The 21,203-nt window shown below is 45.0% G+C and overlaps 1 protein-coding gene across 1 annotated transcript in view; it reads left to right on the forward strand.

Moving 5' to 3' along the window:
* LRRC38 (leucine rich repeat containing 38) overlaps positions 1–3,811 on the forward strand; it is a 35,057-nt gene extending 31,246 nt beyond the window's left edge. Inside the window, exon 2 of the mRNA XM_006127899.5 lies at positions 237–3,811. Coding sequence (XP_006127961.3) covers positions 237–490 — 254 coding nt within the window. The 3' untranslated portion in view covers positions 491–3,811. The remainder of the gene's footprint in view (positions 1–236) is intronic.
* Positions 3,812–21,203: the final 17,392 nt, after the last annotated feature.

Genomic DNA, 21,203 nt, shown 5'->3' on the forward strand with positions numbered 1-21,203 from the left:
TTTAGTTAAAAGATAGGTTTTCGTCTTATACTCGCCGTATAAGACTACCCCCCCTTAAGAGGCCAACCGGCAGCGCCCCAGCGCCCCTCCGCCTCCCCGGCTTTGCTCCCGGTGTCCCTGGTCTTAGAAACTTAACGGTGATCCTCAGACAAATCCCGCCATGTCTGGGTCCCAGCTGTAATCAGGCAAAGGGTTGAGTGGTGCTCTTCTCATCTCCTTTGTTTTTTTCTTTGCAGGTCTCCATGAACTTCAGTGCTCCCTGCCTGTGGAAAACAGAAGAATCTTTCTGGATGAATTATCCGAGGTCAGCTTTAGTGAATGCAAATTTAGCTTGTCGTTAACGGACCTTTTTATCATCATCTTCTCTGGAGTGGCGGTCTCCATCGCTGCCATTTTGTCCAGCTTCCTCTTGGCGGCACTGGTGCACTGCTTCCAGAGATGCGCTCCTAGTAAAGACGATGACGACGATGAAGACGACAGTGAGGACTGAACTTTTCCCTGTATTTAAACGTCCCTTGTGGATCAATTGCTGGATCCGCAGCCAATGTCAAAGAAGAAGAAAGAAAAGTGAACGTAGATCTCTCAGCCTAGGGTCTGTTTCTGTGAAGCTCAATCGAACATTGCATTAAAAGTCAGGGTGGGGGTAGGAGAGGAATAAAGAGGGGAAGGATATCAAAAGAAACCCCTGTGTTTGAACAAGATTGTCCACATGATAGCCCATAATAGATTGTTCTAATTGCATGCTAAAAAGGACACACTATAGGCAGCCTAAGTATAGAGCTTTCCGTTGGAAATACAGAAACAATTTCAGGCTGTCTCCTTCCTCTCCCTGGGAAGGGAGAGAGTCAGATAACCTCACCCCACTTCCCAAGTGACAAAATTCAAATTTAAAATGGTTCACAGAGCTATAAAAAACATTCTCGGAAGTTTGACGTTTTCTTGACACACAGTCTCTCTGTCAATTCCTCCTGCAAGTCCATGGCCCATATCATGAGGCACATTCAAGCAAAGAAATATTTTAAATAAGCCAATAGTGTTCTAGATCTCAACAACAACAAAACCCCTCTCAAGCATTTGCTGCAGTTCAGAAATTTCCCGCAGCCCAGCACAAGTTGGTCAGGGTATAAATAATGATAGATTTTCTCTTCAGTTTCAGGTGCAATGAAGCAAAGACAACCCTTTGCTCTATAATGCTGGGTACCAGGATCTTTATCTTAGTGTATAGCTCAAATCCTGGGACAATATTGTCCATCCCGGGCCACTTGCACAACTTCGCTGTACTGATATACGCTGGTGCATTCATTCTGCTTCAATGTAAACAGAGCTTCTTGACCCCCAAGTTCATGATGATGAGACCTGAGCATGAAGCAAAATGCTACATTTGAAAATCCCCAATGTTGGAGTGATTTCTCCTGAGTTGGCATTTTTAAATGGGTTCCCCTTTGATGAACTGGGAAAACCCCAGGCTCAGGGCATTTGCAGTCAGGGTCACTTCAAGGCCATGCCTGGTAAGAGGTGGGTTCCGAGTAGGAGCGTACAGAGTTCCCATTCTGAAACAGAAAACAAGCCACTAAAACGCTCATACTTAGTGCGATGGTTTACTCTCGGGAAGTGGAGAAATAATTGGATCTGGATTTCGATTACCCACAATAGTGGAGAGTTTGTCCTGGAGGTTTTCACTCGGCCCTGTCTTAAGATGAGGCCAAGGGTAAAACAGGGCTCTGGACCGGGGTTCAGATCACAAATCCCCATGTGCATTTAGTCGCTGATGCACGGCAGGACTCAAATATGTGCCGAAGCCCCTGTGATTTCAGCAGGATTGAGGCACATGCTTTACGTGCTGTCCTGACTAAGGATGGTTTGATGAATCAGGGGGTGCTCATAGGAGAGATGGCTTCTTGCCCCCTGCCTAGCAGAGAACAGTCATCCCAACAGCCTTGTCACTGGATAGGAGGACTGTGTTGCGTTTTCATGAGGCAGGGATTGCCGGGGAGTTTGTTCGGACAAACAGAGGCCTGGGCTTCCTCCTTTTCTTGTGGTGCTCGATCCCCACTCAGACCCAGCTCCCACCCCTATTCTACCCCTTTGCTCAAAACCCCTCCCCAACCTGCCCCTTCTCCTGAGTGGGTCCCATCCCTGCTCCTCCTCCCAGTGCCTCCTGCACACAGTGGAACAGTTGTTGCCAGTGCATAGGAGCTGCTGGAACGGGGGTGGGAAAGTTGATTGGCAGGGCTACTAGTGGACAGGAAGTGTGGGGGAGGGGGGAGGAGCTGGCTGCCTGTAGAGGGTAAGCACCCACTAATTTTTTTCACAGAGTGAGGATTTCTGCAAACAAATCATTGATATTGAATAAATAGACATAATGAAACATGTCACTGTCATGCATGGAACTGGGATGAGAGATCAGAAGGAGAACTGAGGCTCGTCTCCTACTCTTGCTCTGGCAGCGTGACATAACCACGGAAAATTATTGGCCAATAAGGCCCTGGTCTTGCAAGCAGATGCAGGAAGGCCGATCCTTGCGTCCATGCACCTCTTACTGACTTCAGTTGAACTTCAAAAAGGAGCAGGAGTCTACTTGCAGAATCTGGCTCTTAATTATTGTTTTGAAATGCTAAGGGCTACGTTCCACTCATGGTTACACTGGTACCAATCCAGAATTACACCAGTGCAATCAATGGAGTTAATCCAGATTGGCATCAGTGTAAACAAGCGGAATCTGGCTGTAGGATATATCAATTCTGGCTGTACTATAGATCTTGTCAAAACTTGATTTCCTCTATACAAGGGCAGATATTTTTGTTAAAAAGATAAACAAACATTTATTATAGGAGATTTTTGGAATAGCGCTGGACAGTTTTTTTGGACAAGTATATTTTTAAAAAATTTGTCATGGAAATATTTTTTTAAAAGTGTGCATACTTGAAAATATTATTTAAAAAAGCTGCAAAGACTGAAAATAGTACCAAAAAAAGTCAAAAACAAACAAAAAAAAGTAAAAGCAAGCCAAGAATTATGCTCTGTGGTAGAAGACTCGGATGTGACCATCGCATCTAATTACTGTAAAAACCGGTATTGTCTCTGTAAAACTTTTTTTTGGTATGATATTGCTTTGCACAATTAATGTAGATTGATTTTATGGCAATCACCCAAATCCCTTGTATCTATAGTGTATGCTCATTGCTCAGGCAGATGGGAGTGAAAATTAATTTGCCTATTTGACAGGTCATCATGGGTCAGTGGATAGGGAACAAGACTGGGACTCAAACGACCTGTACTTGGTTTCCAACTCTACCATGGGCCTATTGTGTGACCTTTGGCAGGTCACTTTCCATCTCTGTGCCTCAATTTCCCTTTCAGTACAAGGGGGATTAATACTTTCTTATCTTTACGAAGTGCTCTGAGATCTGTGGGTGAAAAGCATTCTGTTGGAGCTAAGTATTATTATTACATAAGCTGGAGCACAAAGATATCTAGTAGGTCTAATTCTGATTTTACATCAGTATAATTCCATTGATCTCTATGGAGTTAACTTCTTATGTACACCACAGCAAGATCCGAATAAAGCCTAATGTAATTCAGTTTGTCATTGCACCCTCTCTCTCCAGCTTCTTCAGTGTGATGCAATGCTACAGTGATACTCATGAGACTACTCTTTCTGGAAATACCCTGGAACACAATTAAATGGTTCAGTCAAAGGATATGCTGCATCCATGCTCTTTTACTCTATTCTCTTTCAAGAAACTGAAATGACATGATTTTCACTATGTAGTGCCATGGTTACAAATAACACAAATATATTTCTAATGAATACATTGCTGCTGTTGTGTATTTGTATCTGAGAATGAAATCCTTCCCCTGCATACAAACCCCTAATTCTGTTTTTACTAAAAAGATACTTTCTACAATGTGATTGAAAATACACAGCTCCTTTGCCTGACTCACCCAGTGAATGGAAAAGGTTCCATTTGCACTATACACCGATATGTTATACATAGTTTTATAATTTATGCTAGATAAAGCTAGATAGATTCATGGAGGATAGGTCCACCTAGGGCTAATAACCAGGATCGGAAGGAATGGTGTCCCTAGCTTCTGTTTCTCTGGAAAAGGGAGACAAGGGAGGATTACCTGTTGTGATCTCTCCCTCTAGGGCATCTGACAGGATGCGGGGCTAGATGGACCTTTGGTCTGACCCAGTATGGCTGTTCTTATGTTCTTAATAAGAGTTGGGCAAAGAGTTTTTAGAGAAATCTAAACTAAGGGGAATACTTTTCTGCTTTCAAGTTTTATTATGGCTCCAAAACTTGGGCCAGATTCACCAAATGGTTTGTTCTGGCAAATTTTCAAGTAAACCTTTACTAGGTTATGGGGAGAAATGTAAAAAGACTTAAAAAGACTGGGATTTTCAGCTTAGAAAATAGGAGACTAGGGGGGAATATGATCGAGGTCTATAGAATCATGACTGGTATGGAGAAAGTGAATAAGGAAAAGTTATTTACACAATATAAGAACTAGGCGTCACCAAATGAAATTAATAGGCAGCAGGTTTAAAACGAACAAAAGGAAGTTTTTCTTCACTCAGTGCACAGTCAACCCTGTGGAACTCCTTGCCAGAGGATGCGGTGAAGACTAGGACTTTAACAGGGTTCAAACAAGAGCTAGATCAATTCATGGAGGTTAGGTCCATCAATGGCTATTAGCCAGGATGGATAGGAATGGTGTCCCTAGCCTCTGTCTGTCTGTAAATGGGTGACAAGAGAGGGATCATGTGAGGATTACCTGTCGTGTTCCCTCCCTCTGGAGCAACTGGTATTGGCCACTGTTGGCAGGCAGAATACTGGGCTAGATGGACCATTGGTCTAACCCAGCATGGCCATTCTTATGTTAAATCTTATGGAGATAATCTTGTTTTCCTGTTTGTGCAGTGCCTAGCTTAGCAGGATCCTTGTCCATGATGCACTCACGGTAGGATCAAGCACCCTCTAGCTCATCCCTGACAGATGTTTGTCTAACCTGTCCTTAAAAATCTCCAGTGTGGAGATTCTACCACTTCCCTGGGCAATTTATTCCAGTGTTTAACCATCTTGACTATTAAGGATGTTTTTCCTAATGTCCAGCCTAAACCTCCCTTGCTGCAGTTTAAGCCCATTGCTTTTTGTCCTGTCCTCAGAGATCATTTTAACAATACAATTCTAGGGAGACATTTATGGTTTTGCTTCAATGTCATGAGAAGCACAGCAATTTTGAGTGCTTTTTTACCTAAACTAGGCAAGACTCTGGCTATTTTGATGGGGTTCTGATTTGAAATTCCAGGTTCATTCTAACTTGTTATAGATGGCTTTGCAAAATAAAGATCTGAATTTAGAATGCTTCCAGGCTTAGGACTGCTGGCATTTGAAGATTTTGGTTCCACCCATTGCAAAGATAGAAGTCTTTTGATTAGGGTCTAAATGCTCCTTGAAACTCAGGGGATGAGACCCAAGCCAAGCTGAAGCCCAGAATAGTTTGCAAACCCATTGCCAACTGAATGGTGGAGTTTGGCAAAGTTCTGTTTATAACAGTCGCAGTCTCGTGTTTAAATGACTTTTGCAAAATATGTTATCTTCAAGATCAGAGCACTTCATTATAGAATGCTGCTGAATAATATGTCGTACATCAGTATTATACTCAACTTGGAATCATTTTTGAATTGTGTACATGAGCACTCAAGTGCCATTAAAATGGATTTCAATCATTTTTACTTGTTATTTAATGTATCGGAACTTAGATTTATTTCTCACTGGGTTGTTTATTATTGTTATTTAAGATCAGTAGTGAAAGGAATGTTGGTCTTGAGCAATGTTCCCTCTCATCTTTACCACCCATGTGAGGATTTTTCAACCCATGTGCAGAATAAAATTTGTTTGTGCATCGAGGCATGTGTGAATGTGCACCACCAGTAGGGAAAAAAGACACTAGCTGTGAGTACTCTGCTAATCAGCTGCGTAGCATTTGAATCTCTCCTGAGTGGCTTACATGGTCTGGAGCTAAAGCACTAGGCTGGAATAGCAAAGACCTGGGTTCAGCTCTGCCACATGCTTCACAGTGAGCAAATCAATTACTCTCTCTGTGCCTTGGGTCCCCACTTATAAAATGCAGGTCATCAAATTTCCTTGGTTGTTCTTGTTTGTGTAGACCATGAACTTGGAGCCGGGACTATCTATTAGTGTGTGTTTGTACTGTGCCTGGCACATTGGGACCCCTACTTCAATTGGGCGCTGCGATAATATTAATAGTAATAATAATAACAATAACTCTCGGCTTTCACGGGTGAGGCCCAAAGGGAGGCCTTATCCCCAGTGCTGCATGCAATAGCAATGCTCCTGTTGGCATGGTTGCTCCATGAGACCTATTGTGGGTACCATATCAGCAAAGAAAGGGTAGCAGCCAGTTAACTATTCGTTATACATGGATGATCTGAATCTACAGGTTGGACCTCCCTAGTCTGGTACCCTCAGGACCTGTGCGGTCCCAAAGGAGGGTTTTTGCCGGACCAGGGGAGGTAAAGCCTCAGGTTCTCCCAGGGCTCCCCTCCTGGCCACTAGCTCAGCCTGTGTGCTGCTCTCAGCCACACGGACTCATTTCCTGGCTGGTGGGGCTCCCAACCCCCGACTGGCAGAGCTCCACTTCCAGCCGGTGGGGCTGCCTGCCCTTGGGTGGTGGAGCTTCACTCACAGGCACTGGAGCTCCCCACTGGGCTCCCTGCTCTCTGACTGGCTTGCTGCCATCCCAACTGAGCTCCCAGCCACTGGCAACCTCGGAGGCTGAGGCTCTCTGATCCAGCAACATCTGTGGTCCAGCCAAACCACAGATGTTGCCGAACCAGAGATCCTGGACCAGAGAGTTTCAGCTTGTATATGGACAATCCCAAAAGGAGATGCAGAAACTGACAATGTGGCTGATGTATTTGGTGAAGACATAAAGCTAGGAGCTAACCTGGTTAAACGCGCATCCACTTCTGTAAAGAAGGGCAAACTGGTACACAGAGGCAGATGACCGTTTTGCGGGGCCCCGGGCAGCATAATTCTGCGGGGCCCCCCTTTGCCACGGTGCATGCACAGTGACACCATGCGCATGCACAGCAGCGCCATGGCACATGTGCGGGGCTTTCTGAAGCGCGGGGCCCGGAGCGGCCGCCCCATTCGCCCTGCCCTATATCCACCCCTGCTGGTACACATGGATGGCAAACAAGCTAACGAAGGTGCTATCAAAGATATATCTCAGCATAATCTCTACAAATACTTCGGAATCAGGGAACTGTGTGAGTTATGACGTCAGGCAGTCAAAGAAGAAGTGAGGGGGGAAAATAGTCCAGCCAAATAAGAACCACTCTAAGGACAAAACTCAACTAGAAAAAGTTGATCTGAGCCTGTAGCATTTGGATGATATCGCTATGGGCATGATCAAATAGAATCAAGGAGAGAAGAAAAGAAATTGATGTCCAACCAAGAAAGCTCCTGGCAATGCATAAAGTAATGAGTATCAGTCAAGATGTGGACAGGATGAATATCTAACACTGTGATGAAAGAAAAGGTCTGCTACCTCTGGAAGAACCAAGGGACGATGAAGAGCATAATACACGAATATACGGAGCCAGCCAGCCAAAGTATAAGATCATCTGGTCAGTACAACAAGTGATGACAGTGCATCCCAGCCCAAGACTGCACAAAAGAAAGGAGAAAACAAATTGCCAAAGACTCAAAAAACGTCCACGGAGATCAGTGCACAGACAGTGGTGGAGAGAGAGCAAACCCATTAGTGATCCAAAATGATCGTGCTCGTAGGAGGAGGGAGTCAGAGAACCTCATCGCGAGTGCACAAGAGCAGTCCCTTCAGCTTAATGACATTCTAAACAAAAGTAATTGACAGCGCTGCTCCCTGCACTGCGGAATGTGTTCGGGAAAGGAAGAGATGGTGGAGCCAGAGCCGAGAGCCTGTAAGAGCCTGGCTGGGAGAGAATATCTGAACAGACACAATGAGGTCACCCAATGTCTGCAGTGGAGTGTCTGTGGCAAGTACACATTTAAATGAACCATGCAGTGTTATGACCACCTAACTGAAAGCGCCCTAGGAAAGAAGAGGCCAAAAGTTTATAGGATCTGCCAATTGTCATAGACTGAATGGTGCTGTCAAACAGGCTGGACAAGTGGTTGTAGAAATGAAGAAAAAAACCCAGACCATGTTATTTGATCCTGAAATCCCAGCTGACAGAAACATTTAAAAAAAATCCCAGGCGAAGATAGTGCAGTATGAAGAAGTCTGCCACCAAGTGGAATGATTATAGAAAACTAGAATCAAGGCCATTCCAGTAACTGTTGGGAGCCATCGGAGTGATCCCTATAGATACAGGTGAGCTGCTCAAGAACTATTCGGGAGTGCAAGACGGCAGGATCGGTGGCCTCCAGAAAACAACGTGCTTAGATGCCATGAGAATTTTAAGGAAAGCCCAAGAGGATGGGCACATCTCAGCAGCTAAAATGCAAGAATTCTGTGAACGGTTTAACAAAACTCCTGACTACTCAAGCCAATTCATGATCAGGATTTATTGGTGACTCACAGGGATAAATTTTAGACAGTAGAAATCCCCTTTTTATGCTCAGAGAGCTTGAACTTTGTGAAGGTTATTTGCTTTAAAATGTCTACAATGTAATACACAAGGATAACATTTGTAATAATACTGCCGACACATGCAGTCACAATCAGAACAGGGTTTTGTTGGGCAAGGGGGTAAACATTTATGAAGACTTGGTCCCTGCCCAAAGATCTTATGAAAACAAGGAGCAGGTGGATAGAGTTACAATCAAATATGTACAGATCTATGTGTGTATTATATTAAAAAGCTGGTAAAGTATGCAAAACCCAATGTGAAATGCATGTTAATGTCTTGCACCACATATATTGACAAAGATAAATGTGTGTACAGTTGCATTTTCCTCCTATTAATTAGAAATCCCCACCCATAATACACACGGTACCTAGAAGGAGAGATACATGATACAGCAGTACAGCAGCCATCTGGGACTGACAGTCTGTCCTGAGCTCTTCACAGACTTGCAGCAGGAATTTGGACAAATCATTGACAATTAATTCCCTACCTCAAAGTGAGGTTGCAAGACTTAACAAAACGTTTGTGAATCACTTTAGAACTCTTGGATGGGAGATGCTGCGAAAGTCCAAAGCATCCCATTCTTATTAGCACCTCTCCCCTTTTCAGAACCATTTGTGCTGTACTAATTGCCAGCCAATTACTCTGATTTATTCCCCATAATTGAAATGACTGATTACGCTCTCTATGCCATACTAAAACAATGAAGCGGGGACTAGCTGCTCATTAGTCAGTGGAGACGGCAGGCATTTGAAAGTGGGTAGCAAAAACTCTACTCTACAGCCGCAGGGAAAGATGATGGGACCTAGTCTATTGTCAATGACTCCGGTGTCAACCTGGAGTAACTCCGTTGATTGTGGTAGGTGTCATTTGTAGTATCAGGGCACCACAGGTGTCAGTGAGCTGCTTTTACTGAACAGCTATGTCCACGCCATATTGCCTGAAACTGGATTGACTCAGAGAACCTCTGAGCTCTGTCTGTCTGCCTCTGTCTTTCTCTAGCCTCTTTCCTGTTAGATACCCATAGGATCCACAAGATGGTGCTGTGCCACAGTAGAGATGCTCTGATTTACTCCTGTGACCATAAGGAGGCAGTACTAGCGTAGGGCCCAATTTTTCATTTGAGCCCCAGTTTTCACCCTGCAGAACACACGGGAGAGCCAACCACCAAATCAGATTTTCTGGGTCCTGTGTAGATACTGGAGATAAGAAGGAGGCCAGGGCCAATTGATGCCATGCCTCTGCTAGGCATTGGGACTCCTCCTCTTTCCTTCCCTCCTCTTCCCTGCCCTTCATGTCCCGGGTAGTACAGCTGCAGGGGAGTCTCACAACTAGCAGAGGGAATCCCACCATTAAGAGTATGACCACGATTAAAGAGAGACTAGTGTCTTTCTACTCCCAGCTCTATATGGCTGGGAGGGTCTGGCTAATCCCATCCCTTCTGTGCAGAAGTGGGATATTTCCCTCTAGAGAGGAGATGATTGGGCACTCTCTTCTCAGTTCCACTGGTGTTAATCTTGAGTTAAACCCTATTCAAATAAAGGTTTGTCATCAATACAGTGGAGAGAGTTCATTTTAACTCCCTATGCAACCAATTCAAAACAAAGAAAACACAAGACTCTTTACTGGTAGCTTATTAAAAACACTTGCTCAATAGCAAAGCAGGAGCATCCTCCTAATTTACAATTCCCCTTGTAAAAATGGCTTTGGGTTTGCTGTAATGTCTCCTGCTGTCACCCTGAAAGAAGCAAATGTTTTACCTGCTTCAAGGGAAGAAGAGATACTTTGTGTGACCTAGATAAAATGCGGCAAAGTGAAAGAGCCAGGAAGCAGCTGTTAAATTGCCTGAGGTTGTATCTCCTTGACGAAATGCTGGAACGCCATGGGGCTGTGCCTTTAAAGGTCTAAAATGTTGTGCAGGGAAGCACATCTTGGAGAAATGGGCACTGGATTTTTAGAAATATGCACTTTCGACTTAGAAAATATTGAAGTAAAACGCCGTCTGGAATGACGATATGGGCCTACCATTTCATCCTCAAGCAGCCAAAGCTTTTTTGAGCCCACTGTGTCCTTGCTGTGGATTATATTCAATTAGAATATGAATGGGCCAGTTTTTGGAGCAATAAAAACATATATTGGGAAAGCAAGTCAAGTGGATGGTGCTGGGAACCGGTCAATGGCAACACAGAAGCACAGTCCAATTGAAGCTAAGGGTAAGTAGGCCCTAGGTTGCCAGTTTGAGTCCCTCTCAGGACCCACTTTGTAATAACAAAATGTGCTAATCCTATAGGCAGCAGACGGAATGGCCTAACTTGCCAGTGATCAACTAGCCATGCAAATGATTCTGATAGGTGCCAAGTGAACCCTCCAATTTAGTTCTCCCACAATTCTGTGACTTTTGTCATCAGTCCAATCCACATGCAAATTGCCCTCGCCAATGGCTGGTATTAGTGCTGAAGCACAATCCCATGCTTGCATTGTCTACCTGCAGCTTCTCGTCTTCGCCATCGGATGTGGCTGGCTGAGAACATCTGGCTTTATCTGTGAGTTCACTTGAGTTTGCAGGAGCCTGCATTACTGAATCTGACCTTGTGCACCGTTCCCAGGGAGAGACCCAGCACCAAGAAGGAGCACATCGAAATCAAATCAACTAATGAATGGAGTCTCTTGGTAGAAGCAGCGGCATATAAACTGGTCTTCGCTACAGCAGAGTATCCTGAAATTAAGGCAGGTCATATGTGTGTTATAGTTCAAATTTCAGTAATGAGACCCAATGAGATCTATACCACCCAACCTAATGCAAAGAGTTTTCTTTTCCTATCGTGGAGTAGCTGATACCATTAGCATTTGCATCTAACACAAATACAAAAGGCTGCGTATGTGTGAAGCACAGAGTGTAAGAATTCTAACCTATATGTTAGCTACTCAAGTGATATGTGCACTGAAGCTTTTGCCAGGCCTTCCTGTCCATGAATAATACAGAGTCTTGGTCTGATGGGAAAAGAGAAAATCACAGACACCAGTACAACAGATTATAAAAACAGGAGGTTCTGTGTTTATGGCAAGGCAAATATAAAGGAAAAATAAGAGCATGCCCAGAGGGACGAATGAAATCATGAAATGTACTAGGCCCCAAGCTGCTGGAATCAAACAGACACAAGTGCTAGGAGTGAAAGAAAAAAAAATATTTCCCCTAATTTTTCCATCTGGATTAGACTCTTCAAATACAGTGCTGCCGCTGTTTTCCATTAAAAGCATTTGCAGAAAAGAGCATCTAGATTGGCATGGACGCTTTTCCGCAAAAGCACTTTTTGTGGAAAAGCGTCCATGCCAATCTAGACACGGTTTTGCGCAAGAAAGCCCCGATCGCCATTTTCGCCATCAGTGCTTTTTTGCGCAAAACAGTTTTTAGCTGTCTACACTGGCCCTCTTGTGCAAAAACATTTCCGGAAAAAGGCTTTTGCCCGAACGGGAACGTCAAAGCATTAGCGCAAGAAGCGCTGATTTCGGACAGTAGAACGTCAGTGCTTTTGTACAAAATCAAGTGGCCAGTGTAGACAGCTGGCAAGATTTTGCGCAAAAGCAGCCGCTTTTGTGGAAAAACTTGCCAGTCTAGACGCAGCCATTGGATTCAAGCTTTTTGACAGCAACAGCCTGCGAGAAAGCCCTTCCCTATGACAAGGCTGAAGGGTTAAATTGTGGTTGGAGTTTGTCTTGGCTCGTGTGCACTTTCACCCAGAGCTTGCTCCCAGCCACCAGCCCTGGGAAGCTATGTGGAAAGGTGTAACATTGTGTTAGCAGTGCATAATGTGCTTTTTCTCAGGCTGTCAGAAACATCTGAGGAAACATTGCAGAACAAGCTTTACTTTCAGCATCGTGGGAAGCGGAAAGTTTGCCGGAACAAACTCAGGGGATGAACTGGGCGACGTGAGCTGCTACCGTTTGGTAGATTCAAGGTTGTCTCACAGGGCAGCATTTTGCTTGATTGGGGAGCCTCCTTCCTTGCACCTCCTGCTATTGGCGTTCCTGTATCAGGTCATGCATCCAGGCAGAGTTCTTCTGGCCCCTCGCTCCGTGAGGCTGTTGGCACGTGTCTATCATGCCCTCAGGAGGGGTGTCTCTGTGCACTGCCCCTGCTCTGAGCACCCTGTCACAATGGGAAGTGTAGAAGCCATGTCTGTGGTCAGCAGCACACAGAGACCTCCCCTGTGCCCCATCCCCACCCCCTGGCAGCCCTTCATGCATAGGAGACACTGCCGGTGGGGGCTGCCCAGATAATCACCATACCCTTCATGCCCGTGCTCCACCCCATCCCAGACCCTGTCTCCCCACCCCTCCTCCCATCCCCAAACTCCTTTCCACACCCACCCTCCCCCACACCACCTCCCATTCCCAAACTTCCCCCCAGAGTCTGCACCCCAATCACCTGCCCCAACCCAGAGCCTGCACTCAAACTCCATCCCAGAGCCCACACCCATTCCCCACCCAAACTCTCTCTCAAAGCCTTAAGCAAGTGAGGAGCGGGGGAAGGGAGGCAGGCGTTTCATAGGGGAAGGGAGGGGCTCTAAAATGGGGCAAGGTTTTGGGGTGAGGGGTGCACGCTCTGGGAGGATGGGGGAGGGGTGCCGACTCTGCGTATTCTGGGCACCACCAACATTTCTGCATGTCTGCCACTCCTGCTCTGTAATGGCTGTACAAAAATCCCAGATCTGAGCAATCCAGAAATCCATTGGACCTGAAGGCTGCTCTCAGTTGCACCTATAGGTCCCAAGACCCATTCTGCCAACCAGGAATCACTGAGGTATAAAGATATCTCATCCACCCTCTTTAGCGGCCAGGAGCAGGGTTACTAGCATAGGAACTGCTAGGGCACCCGGACATCACTCAGAGATTCCCCGGTCAGCAGGATTGGCTAGCTAAGCCTGTGCATTGAGAAAAACCGCCCAATGGTATGAGAGCTTACAGTCAGTTGGTACAACTGGATACCGACTATAACGTTTCAGGTATATCTGACACTGGGTGGAAGGTTCATTGGTATTCTAATAGAGGGTTTGCGGGTATTTTCTTTCTTTTTAGTGGATCATTGGTGAAAAGCTTTGCAAAAGAAATCAGGCTGAGTCCGCAAAGCCTTAAACAGGGAATGAAATGACTATATGCACAATCGATTTTTGCCTACTAATTCCCCCCACATTGAGTAACTCTGTCGTTCTCTCCAGAGTAGATTAGGTCACACAATCTGTGATAGGTTAAAGTATTATTACTCTTTATCCTTTGAAGATCTGGCTTCAAACATGGATTTAAGTCACAGAAGAAAATGACCAGAAAAAAATCCCTTAAGGTCATTTAGATCAGCAGAGCAGACTCAAGTTGAGACTTTTTAATAATGTACTTGAAGGGCTGGGGGAATACCTTTGTAACTCGTTCAGTCTCTCATATAACGATGGGTTTAGATGGATTTTGAAAACATCTTTGTTACTTAAAATGCTGAACCGGCCTTCTGAGCCATCAATCTGTCCAGAAATACATAAAATTTTCCCATTTTCTTGCAGTAGGGCACTAGAAGTCAGCACAGTAACTGCATAATTAAAATCCATAGGGAAAGTCATATAAAACATTTAAATATTACTCTTTTTTCTAGAGGTGCTCACGTCGTACTAGGGCATCAGACAAGAAGGTATGAAACCACGGTCCCTGCCCCAAGGAGCTTGCCGTCTATTACCCGTGTGAATCTATTTTTAAGCAATTACTGAATGTCAGTTTATTTCCATGAAAGGTTATAATGCTACAGTATTAATTTTCAAGTTATCTAATTTCTTATTGATTCATTATTTATACTGGAGACAGGAGAAACAATAGAATGTTTGGATTTCTGTATTGAATATTATCTTTTACACCTAAATCAATGTCTATAAAAGAAGGTGCTCTATTTTTGTTATGTAAATTATTATTAAAGGTGTACAATACTTAGCCCTTAGTGCACCTATAGGGCTTTCCGTCCATAGATCTCAAGCACTTTAAAAAGGCAAATACCATACACATATTATCCCCATTTTACAGATGGGAAAACCGAGACACAAAGCGACTAAAGGCCAAGCATTTCAAATCTGGCTAGTCTTGTTGAATACCCTGATTTTTGGATGCATCTCAGCTTGGGTATACAAATATTCAGGCCTCCAAAATCAGAAGCCACCTCTGAAAAATAGGACCAAAGCGATGTCTCCCATCAGAGCGAAGTCAGCCATCAGAGCAGTGGCAGAGCTAAGATTAGAAGCCAGGTGTCTTGACTCCTAATTCGTCTACCTGTCCATGCTGTCTTCCTATTCAAGATGTGACTTTTTCAGTGTAATTCACCCTTCAGTTTTCATGATCACTATACTCACACCTTTTGTTTTTAAAAAGTACATTGCATCTTTAAAAAGGGAAGGGACACAGTGTTACTTTGCAGTGAACTGGATTAATTGTTTTCTTCTTCCAGCATATCCTAAGTGACATTCTACTTTTTTACCTTGGCTGACAACTTGCTTGGCAAATGTGGCAAGAAAAGTGATAACTAAAACAGAGAGCCAAAAATGTTTTAGCATCATATAACGTGGTGTCAGAAATTCTCACAATCCAATTGCCTAATGCAATTTCAAGGCTGTTGTTAGAGAGGGTCTGAACTTAATAAACATTGTTCATAACTGTAAAAAAAATCTTTTAAGCTGACCTGCAAGATAAAGCTCTTGTTGGGATTACTGTACTCAGTCTGGAATGGCTTAAAAAAAAAAAGCAGTTAATAGAACATACCCCCCTGAAAGTTTGGCTTATAAATGAAAGACTTTAAATCATAGTCTGATGACCACAAAACTATGACAGTTCAAGAACATGACTAAAACATTTAACACGATATAATTAATGTCTCCTCCTAAGAGCACAATACAGTTTGAACTGACAGCTTTTTACTGTTTCCAGAAGAAAATCTAACATGGGTGCTGGTTTCTTTGTAATGTTGCAAGGTGCACACATTACTTACTGAAGTTTGAGTGTGTGTGTGTGCATGTCTTTGTGTGTGTAACTGGATATGCAGGAGAAAACGAATAATTAATTGGTTTCTATTAAGAACATACATAAGAGCATAAGAACGGCCAAACTGGGTCAGGCCAAAGGTCCATCTAGTCTAGTATTCTGTCTTTCAACAGTGGCCAATGCCAGAAGCCCCAGAGGGAGTGAACGAAGCAGGGAATCATCAAGCAATCCCTCTCCCGTCATCCATTTCCAGCCTCTGACAAACAGAGACTAGGGACACCATTCTTACCCATCCTGGCTAATAAGTATAGATGGATGAATTTAGTTAGTTCTTTTTTGAACCCTGGTCTTCACAGCATCATCTGGCAAGGAGTTCCACAGGTTGACTGTGTGCCGTGTAAAGAAAAAATTTCTTTTGTTTGTTTTAAACCTGCTACCTATTAATTTCGTTTGATGACCCCTAGCTAAACTTCAAAAAGGACCTTTTAAAAATTACTGAAGACTGATATCACCTGTGGGGCCTCATACTAAAATAAATACAGGACCAATTCTTCAGCCCATAGAAGCAAAAAAAAAGTGGATGCAGTGACTTCAGCAGTACAGAACTAAGCTGGTTTATCCCAAAGAGGACATAGGATGGAAAATGTAAACCCTTATGTAGCTTGGGAACTTTTGTACGTGCAGATTTTGATGCAGGAAGGAAATGAATGGCCCACAGCATGAACCTTACACAATGAAGGACTGCCATGAATATCTGATTCTGAATTGGGCATGGTTTCACCCTCTTGTTTATGATGTTGAGTAGCTCTACTTAGAGGCTTCCTATTCTGCACAAACATGAGAATCACTGATCCATACAGAGGCTCAATGGGATTAAAATGAATTCAGTGGAGTCCATGCAAGCAAGATGGGGCCCTATTAATCTAAACTCAACAACAGTCTTGCTTTAGCTGACAACAAATCCTTGAGTCATCGCCATATCCAGCTTGTTATCCACCTCTCATCATCCCTGCTCCTCTACGTACCTTGTCCTGGTTTGACAACGGATTTATCCTGAGTGTCTTTCACCACCACCTCGCCAGCTATCTGCTGCGCCAGGTAGTCTGACATGGCAAGAGTCATTCTGTCAGTTATGTTGCCAACTTTCACATGCGGTAAAGAAGCGCCCCACTTCACAATAAGCCAAATGCAAACTAATCCTGTTGCAAAACGAGGCCAAAACCAGCCAGACCCTAAAAGAACCCCAGCGCTTTATGTGGCTGCATCACCCTGGGGTGCAACCTGGGTTCTGTGGCTGTAGGGGGCTCACTGTGCACCCCTAAACTCTTTCCTCTTGCTCCAGATTCTTGGGAGCCAAATGCAAAAAAAGAAAACAAGAAGCCAAACAAGCCACAAGCTGGGACTCTGGGAGGCCTCTCGATTGTTTCGCTGACTGTGAAGGGAACCCAGCTTGTGTTTCAAGGGATTCTCGATGGTTCCTCGACTTCTGAGGCCTTCTGCAGAGGCTTTTTGTGGAAATGAGCCAAGCAGCAAGTGGGGCTGATTTTGCAAATGTATTAAGGATGCACTCAAAACAAAAGCTTTGTGTGGAGAGGACTTTTCCCCGGCCTCCCGTTCGAGCCCCACCTTTATCACCTGATCCAAACTGCCAGCTCTGAACCTCTTGGCATTCAGGATCTGGAGCCAGATGAGGATTTTACATTGCAGGCCTGTCTCTAACCTAAGCCATAACTGTGGGGTGGGTCTGATCCATTGGGGAAAGGCCATATAAGCAAAGCAAAGGGTAGCAATAGTGCAGGAGAGGCCTGATCTAAGCCCATTGACACCTATGAAAAGATTCCCATGCCTTAGGTGGCTGTAGCGAGCTAGCTAAATCTTTTCTCTGTGCCCCATAATGTGTACAGAGAGGGAAAGTGGATAATTGTTTCCAGTTTTGCTCCTATTCTCTTTTATGGCAAATTCCTTGGGATATGAAACAAAAAATAGGTCTATGTAGCACTTTAAAGACTAACAAGATGGTTTATTAGGTGATGAGCTTTCGTGGGCCAAACCCACTTCCTCAGATCAAATAGTGGAAGAAAGTGGTCACAACCATATATACCAAAGGATACAATTTTAAAAATGAACACATATGAAAAGGATAAATCAAATTTCAGAACAGAAGAGGGATGCGGGGGGGAGGTAAATGTCTGTGAGCTAATGATATTAGAGGTGATAGCTCACAGACATTTACCTCCCCCCCATCCATCCCCCTTCTGTTCTGAAATTTGATCTGTCCTTTTCATATGTGTTCATTTTTTTAATTGTATCCTTTGGTATCTATGGTTGTGACAATTTTCTTCCACTATTTGATCTGAGGAAGTGGGTCTGGCCCACGAAAGCTCATCACCTAATAAACCATCTTGTTAGTCTTTAAAGTACTACATAGTCCTGTTTTTTGTTTCAGCTACACCAGACTAACACAGCTACATTTCTATCACTATCCTTGGGATATGTATTACTGAACATATGCACCAAACTTTAGCATGATTGAATCTCAGCCAACTCACAGACAGACGAGACACTAATCCAGCCACGTGATGCATTAGGTTATGGGACTGCCCCACCTCTGTGACGTATGAAAGAGGGAGATGTTCCTCTGTAGAGCTGATCTCGGATTAAAACAAAATGCAGAAGATAATTGTTTTGTCTGGCCTAATCTCTCTGCCATCCTGATTTAATTTATTACTTCTCTGAATGTTTCATCAGAGGGTTTTGGGCTTTTTTTGAGGGATTTTTTAAGGATCTGTGATTTGATAGGTGGATGTGAAAATGGTTTGTCGCTAAGAGGGCATTTCTTTGATCTCATTTTCACTAAAGGCAATGGGGCTATCAGAAAACACATATTACATCTGGGCTACATCTAGACTGGCATGATTTTCCGCAAATGCTTTTAACGGAAAAGTTTACTGTTAAAAGCATTTGTGGAAAAGAGCATCTAGATTGGCACAGACACTTTTCCGAAAAAGCACTTTTTGTGGAAAAGTGTCCGTGCCAATCTAGACACACTTTTGCACAAAAAAGCCCCGATCGCCATTTTAGCCATCGGGGCTTTTTTGCACGAAACAGTACTGTGCTGTCTACACTGGCCCTCTTGCGCAAATGATTTGCGCAAGAGGGCTTTTGCCCAAACAGGAGCAGCATAGTATTTCCGCAAGAAGCACTGATTTCTTACTGTAGGAAGTCAGTGTTCTTGTGGAAATTCAAGCGGCCAGTGTAGACAGCTGGCAAGTTTTTCCACAAAAGCAGCTGATTTTGTGGAAAAACTTGCCAGTCTAGACACAGCCCTTGTGTCGAAGGCTAAGAAATAAGGATATTGAGGCATGAAGCTCCGCCTGTGTCCACCTAAGGTCACTGTAATGGGGGTGCGCTCTCCACACTCGTCTTGAAATGCTGCATGAGGCCAGGTTGGAAGCAGCTAATTTGGTGGGACTTGGGTAAAGCCAAGTATCTGGCTGCAGGCAGAGGGCTACCGCTGGAAAAGGTGCTGCTACCAGCAAGTGAAGCCCTTGCCTGTCACCCAGCAAGACTATGACAGAGATGGGAATAAGTCTGGGAGTTCTGACTTGCTTTTTCTGTTTGCTTTGCTTGACCATCATTCCTCCTTCAGGGCCTGTTCCACAGCTCGATGAAACTGTGGCAAGACTCCTATTCACATCAATGGATTTTGGGCCAGGAACGTAGCTGTTAGTGTCCTGGGATGCTTCTAAGGAGGTGGGAGTTATTAACAGCTCCTTGGCTCATGTGGGGAAAGTTTGCTGTTCGGTGACACATCTGTGCTCCGGCTGGGTGCAAGTGTAAGCAGGGGGAGGGTCCCGCTACTGAGGGAAACTTTCCTGGCTCCTACCCCGGTGAAATGGGCTGGCGAAAGGATCTGAGTCTCTGTCTCTGGAATGCCAGGACAGGTCACACCCTGTTCCTCGGAGATCCGAGGCCTCCTCCTCAGGCCCTGGCTGTGCTGCAGGTCAGACACTTGCGCTGGGTGGCAGGACCCTTCTCCCCAGGGTTTGTTCCCCTCCCCTCCCCCCCGTCTGGCCTGCCAGGCCTCTTGGCTGGTGGAGTCGCCCTGCGCTGGGCTTCTCCCCAGAGTGTCCCCTGCTGCTCTCCGCACCCAGCTCCACTCTCTGCTGCTCTACCTCCAGCTTCCGGGGGCATCTCTGGCCCCTCTGGCTCCGTGGCTGCAGCCCTGATCCCAGCATGGATCTGCCTCTGGGCTGTCTCTTGGTCACTACCCTCAGGGCCGCATTGCGGGCTCTCTGGCTGCAGCTCTCTCTCCATGAATCTGCTTCTGGGCTGTGTCTCTGGCTCTCTGGCCACCGTGAGTCTCCTCCCCAGCTCAGTTCGGGGCCCTGCTCTCCCCTTAGTTCAGCCCCATTCAGTCTGACCCAGGTAATTCCAGCTCACAGGAAGGATGGGACTTCCTCCGCCCTCCTCACTCCCTCATTAGCCTGCCCATCCTGTCAATCAGGCTGACCTGGAGCATTGTTCCCACTGTTCCTTGGCATTGCCACTTTCAGGGTCCTGGCTTCTCATTGAGCATCCCCTTTCTCTTTCCCCCTAGTGCTGTTTTTTGGAGAGGGGAGCTACTCTGCACAAAATGATTTCCCTGCCTCCTGCACGTCAGATGAATAAGATTTAAAATGACCAAGATATTAAACCTCCAAAATAAGGGTTTCTAATATAACACCGTCAGAACTCTAAGAGCAGCAGCTGTTGTGTCTGACAGCTGCTGACTAGACCTACTCACCTAGCAGAATCCCACATACAGGTGACATCCAGACTGCAGGCTTCTTTTGGAAGGAGCTTTTTTCGAAAGAGCGTCCACACTGCAAACGTGCATTGAAAAAGCAATCTGTTTTTTCGAAAGAGAGCATCCAGATTGAATGGACACCCTCTCACAAGTAAGCTGTGATTGTTATGGACAGAATGGCCACCAGGGCACCTGTGCTTTTTCCTTTTTCCTCTTCTTCTGAAAGAACTCCCTCTTCCCCTTCCATGCCTTTTTTCCGAAAGAGCTCTTTTGCAAAAAGGCTTCTTCCTTGTAGAATGCGGATCAACAATGCTGGAAAAACCCCTCAGTTCTTTCAATTTTCTTGTGGAAGAACGCAATTGCAGTGTGGACATTCCTAAAATTTTGTCGGAAAAACAGTTGTTTTTCCGGCAAAACTCTGTAATGTAGACATACCCACAGAGACTGGGTTTGCTGCGTGTGTAGCCTGCCTTCTAACCAGGACCAGAGCCTCAGCAAAGTCTACTCTACAGACCCATATCGATATAACCACGTCACTCAGGGAGAGGAGGTGAAAAATCCACCTCCTCCCCAAGTGACATCAATATACTGACCCCCTTGCGCATGCAGAAAGCGGTATGTTGGTGGGAGGGCTTCTCCTATGGACACAGCTAGGGCTGGAGACAGATTTCTCTGGACCCTGGGCCATGTGGGGGAAGGGACTTGGCTCAGAGCCCCAAGAAGGGGAGGGGCCTCAGGTGGCAGGGGCGGGGCCTCACCCAG

This window comes from Pelodiscus sinensis, chromosome 24 (genome assembly GCF_052426305.1).
Source record: "Pelodiscus sinensis isolate ZL-2025 chromosome 24, ASM5242630v1, whole genome shotgun sequence".
Taxonomy (NCBI): Eukaryota; Metazoa; Chordata; order Testudines; family Trionychidae; genus Pelodiscus; species Pelodiscus sinensis.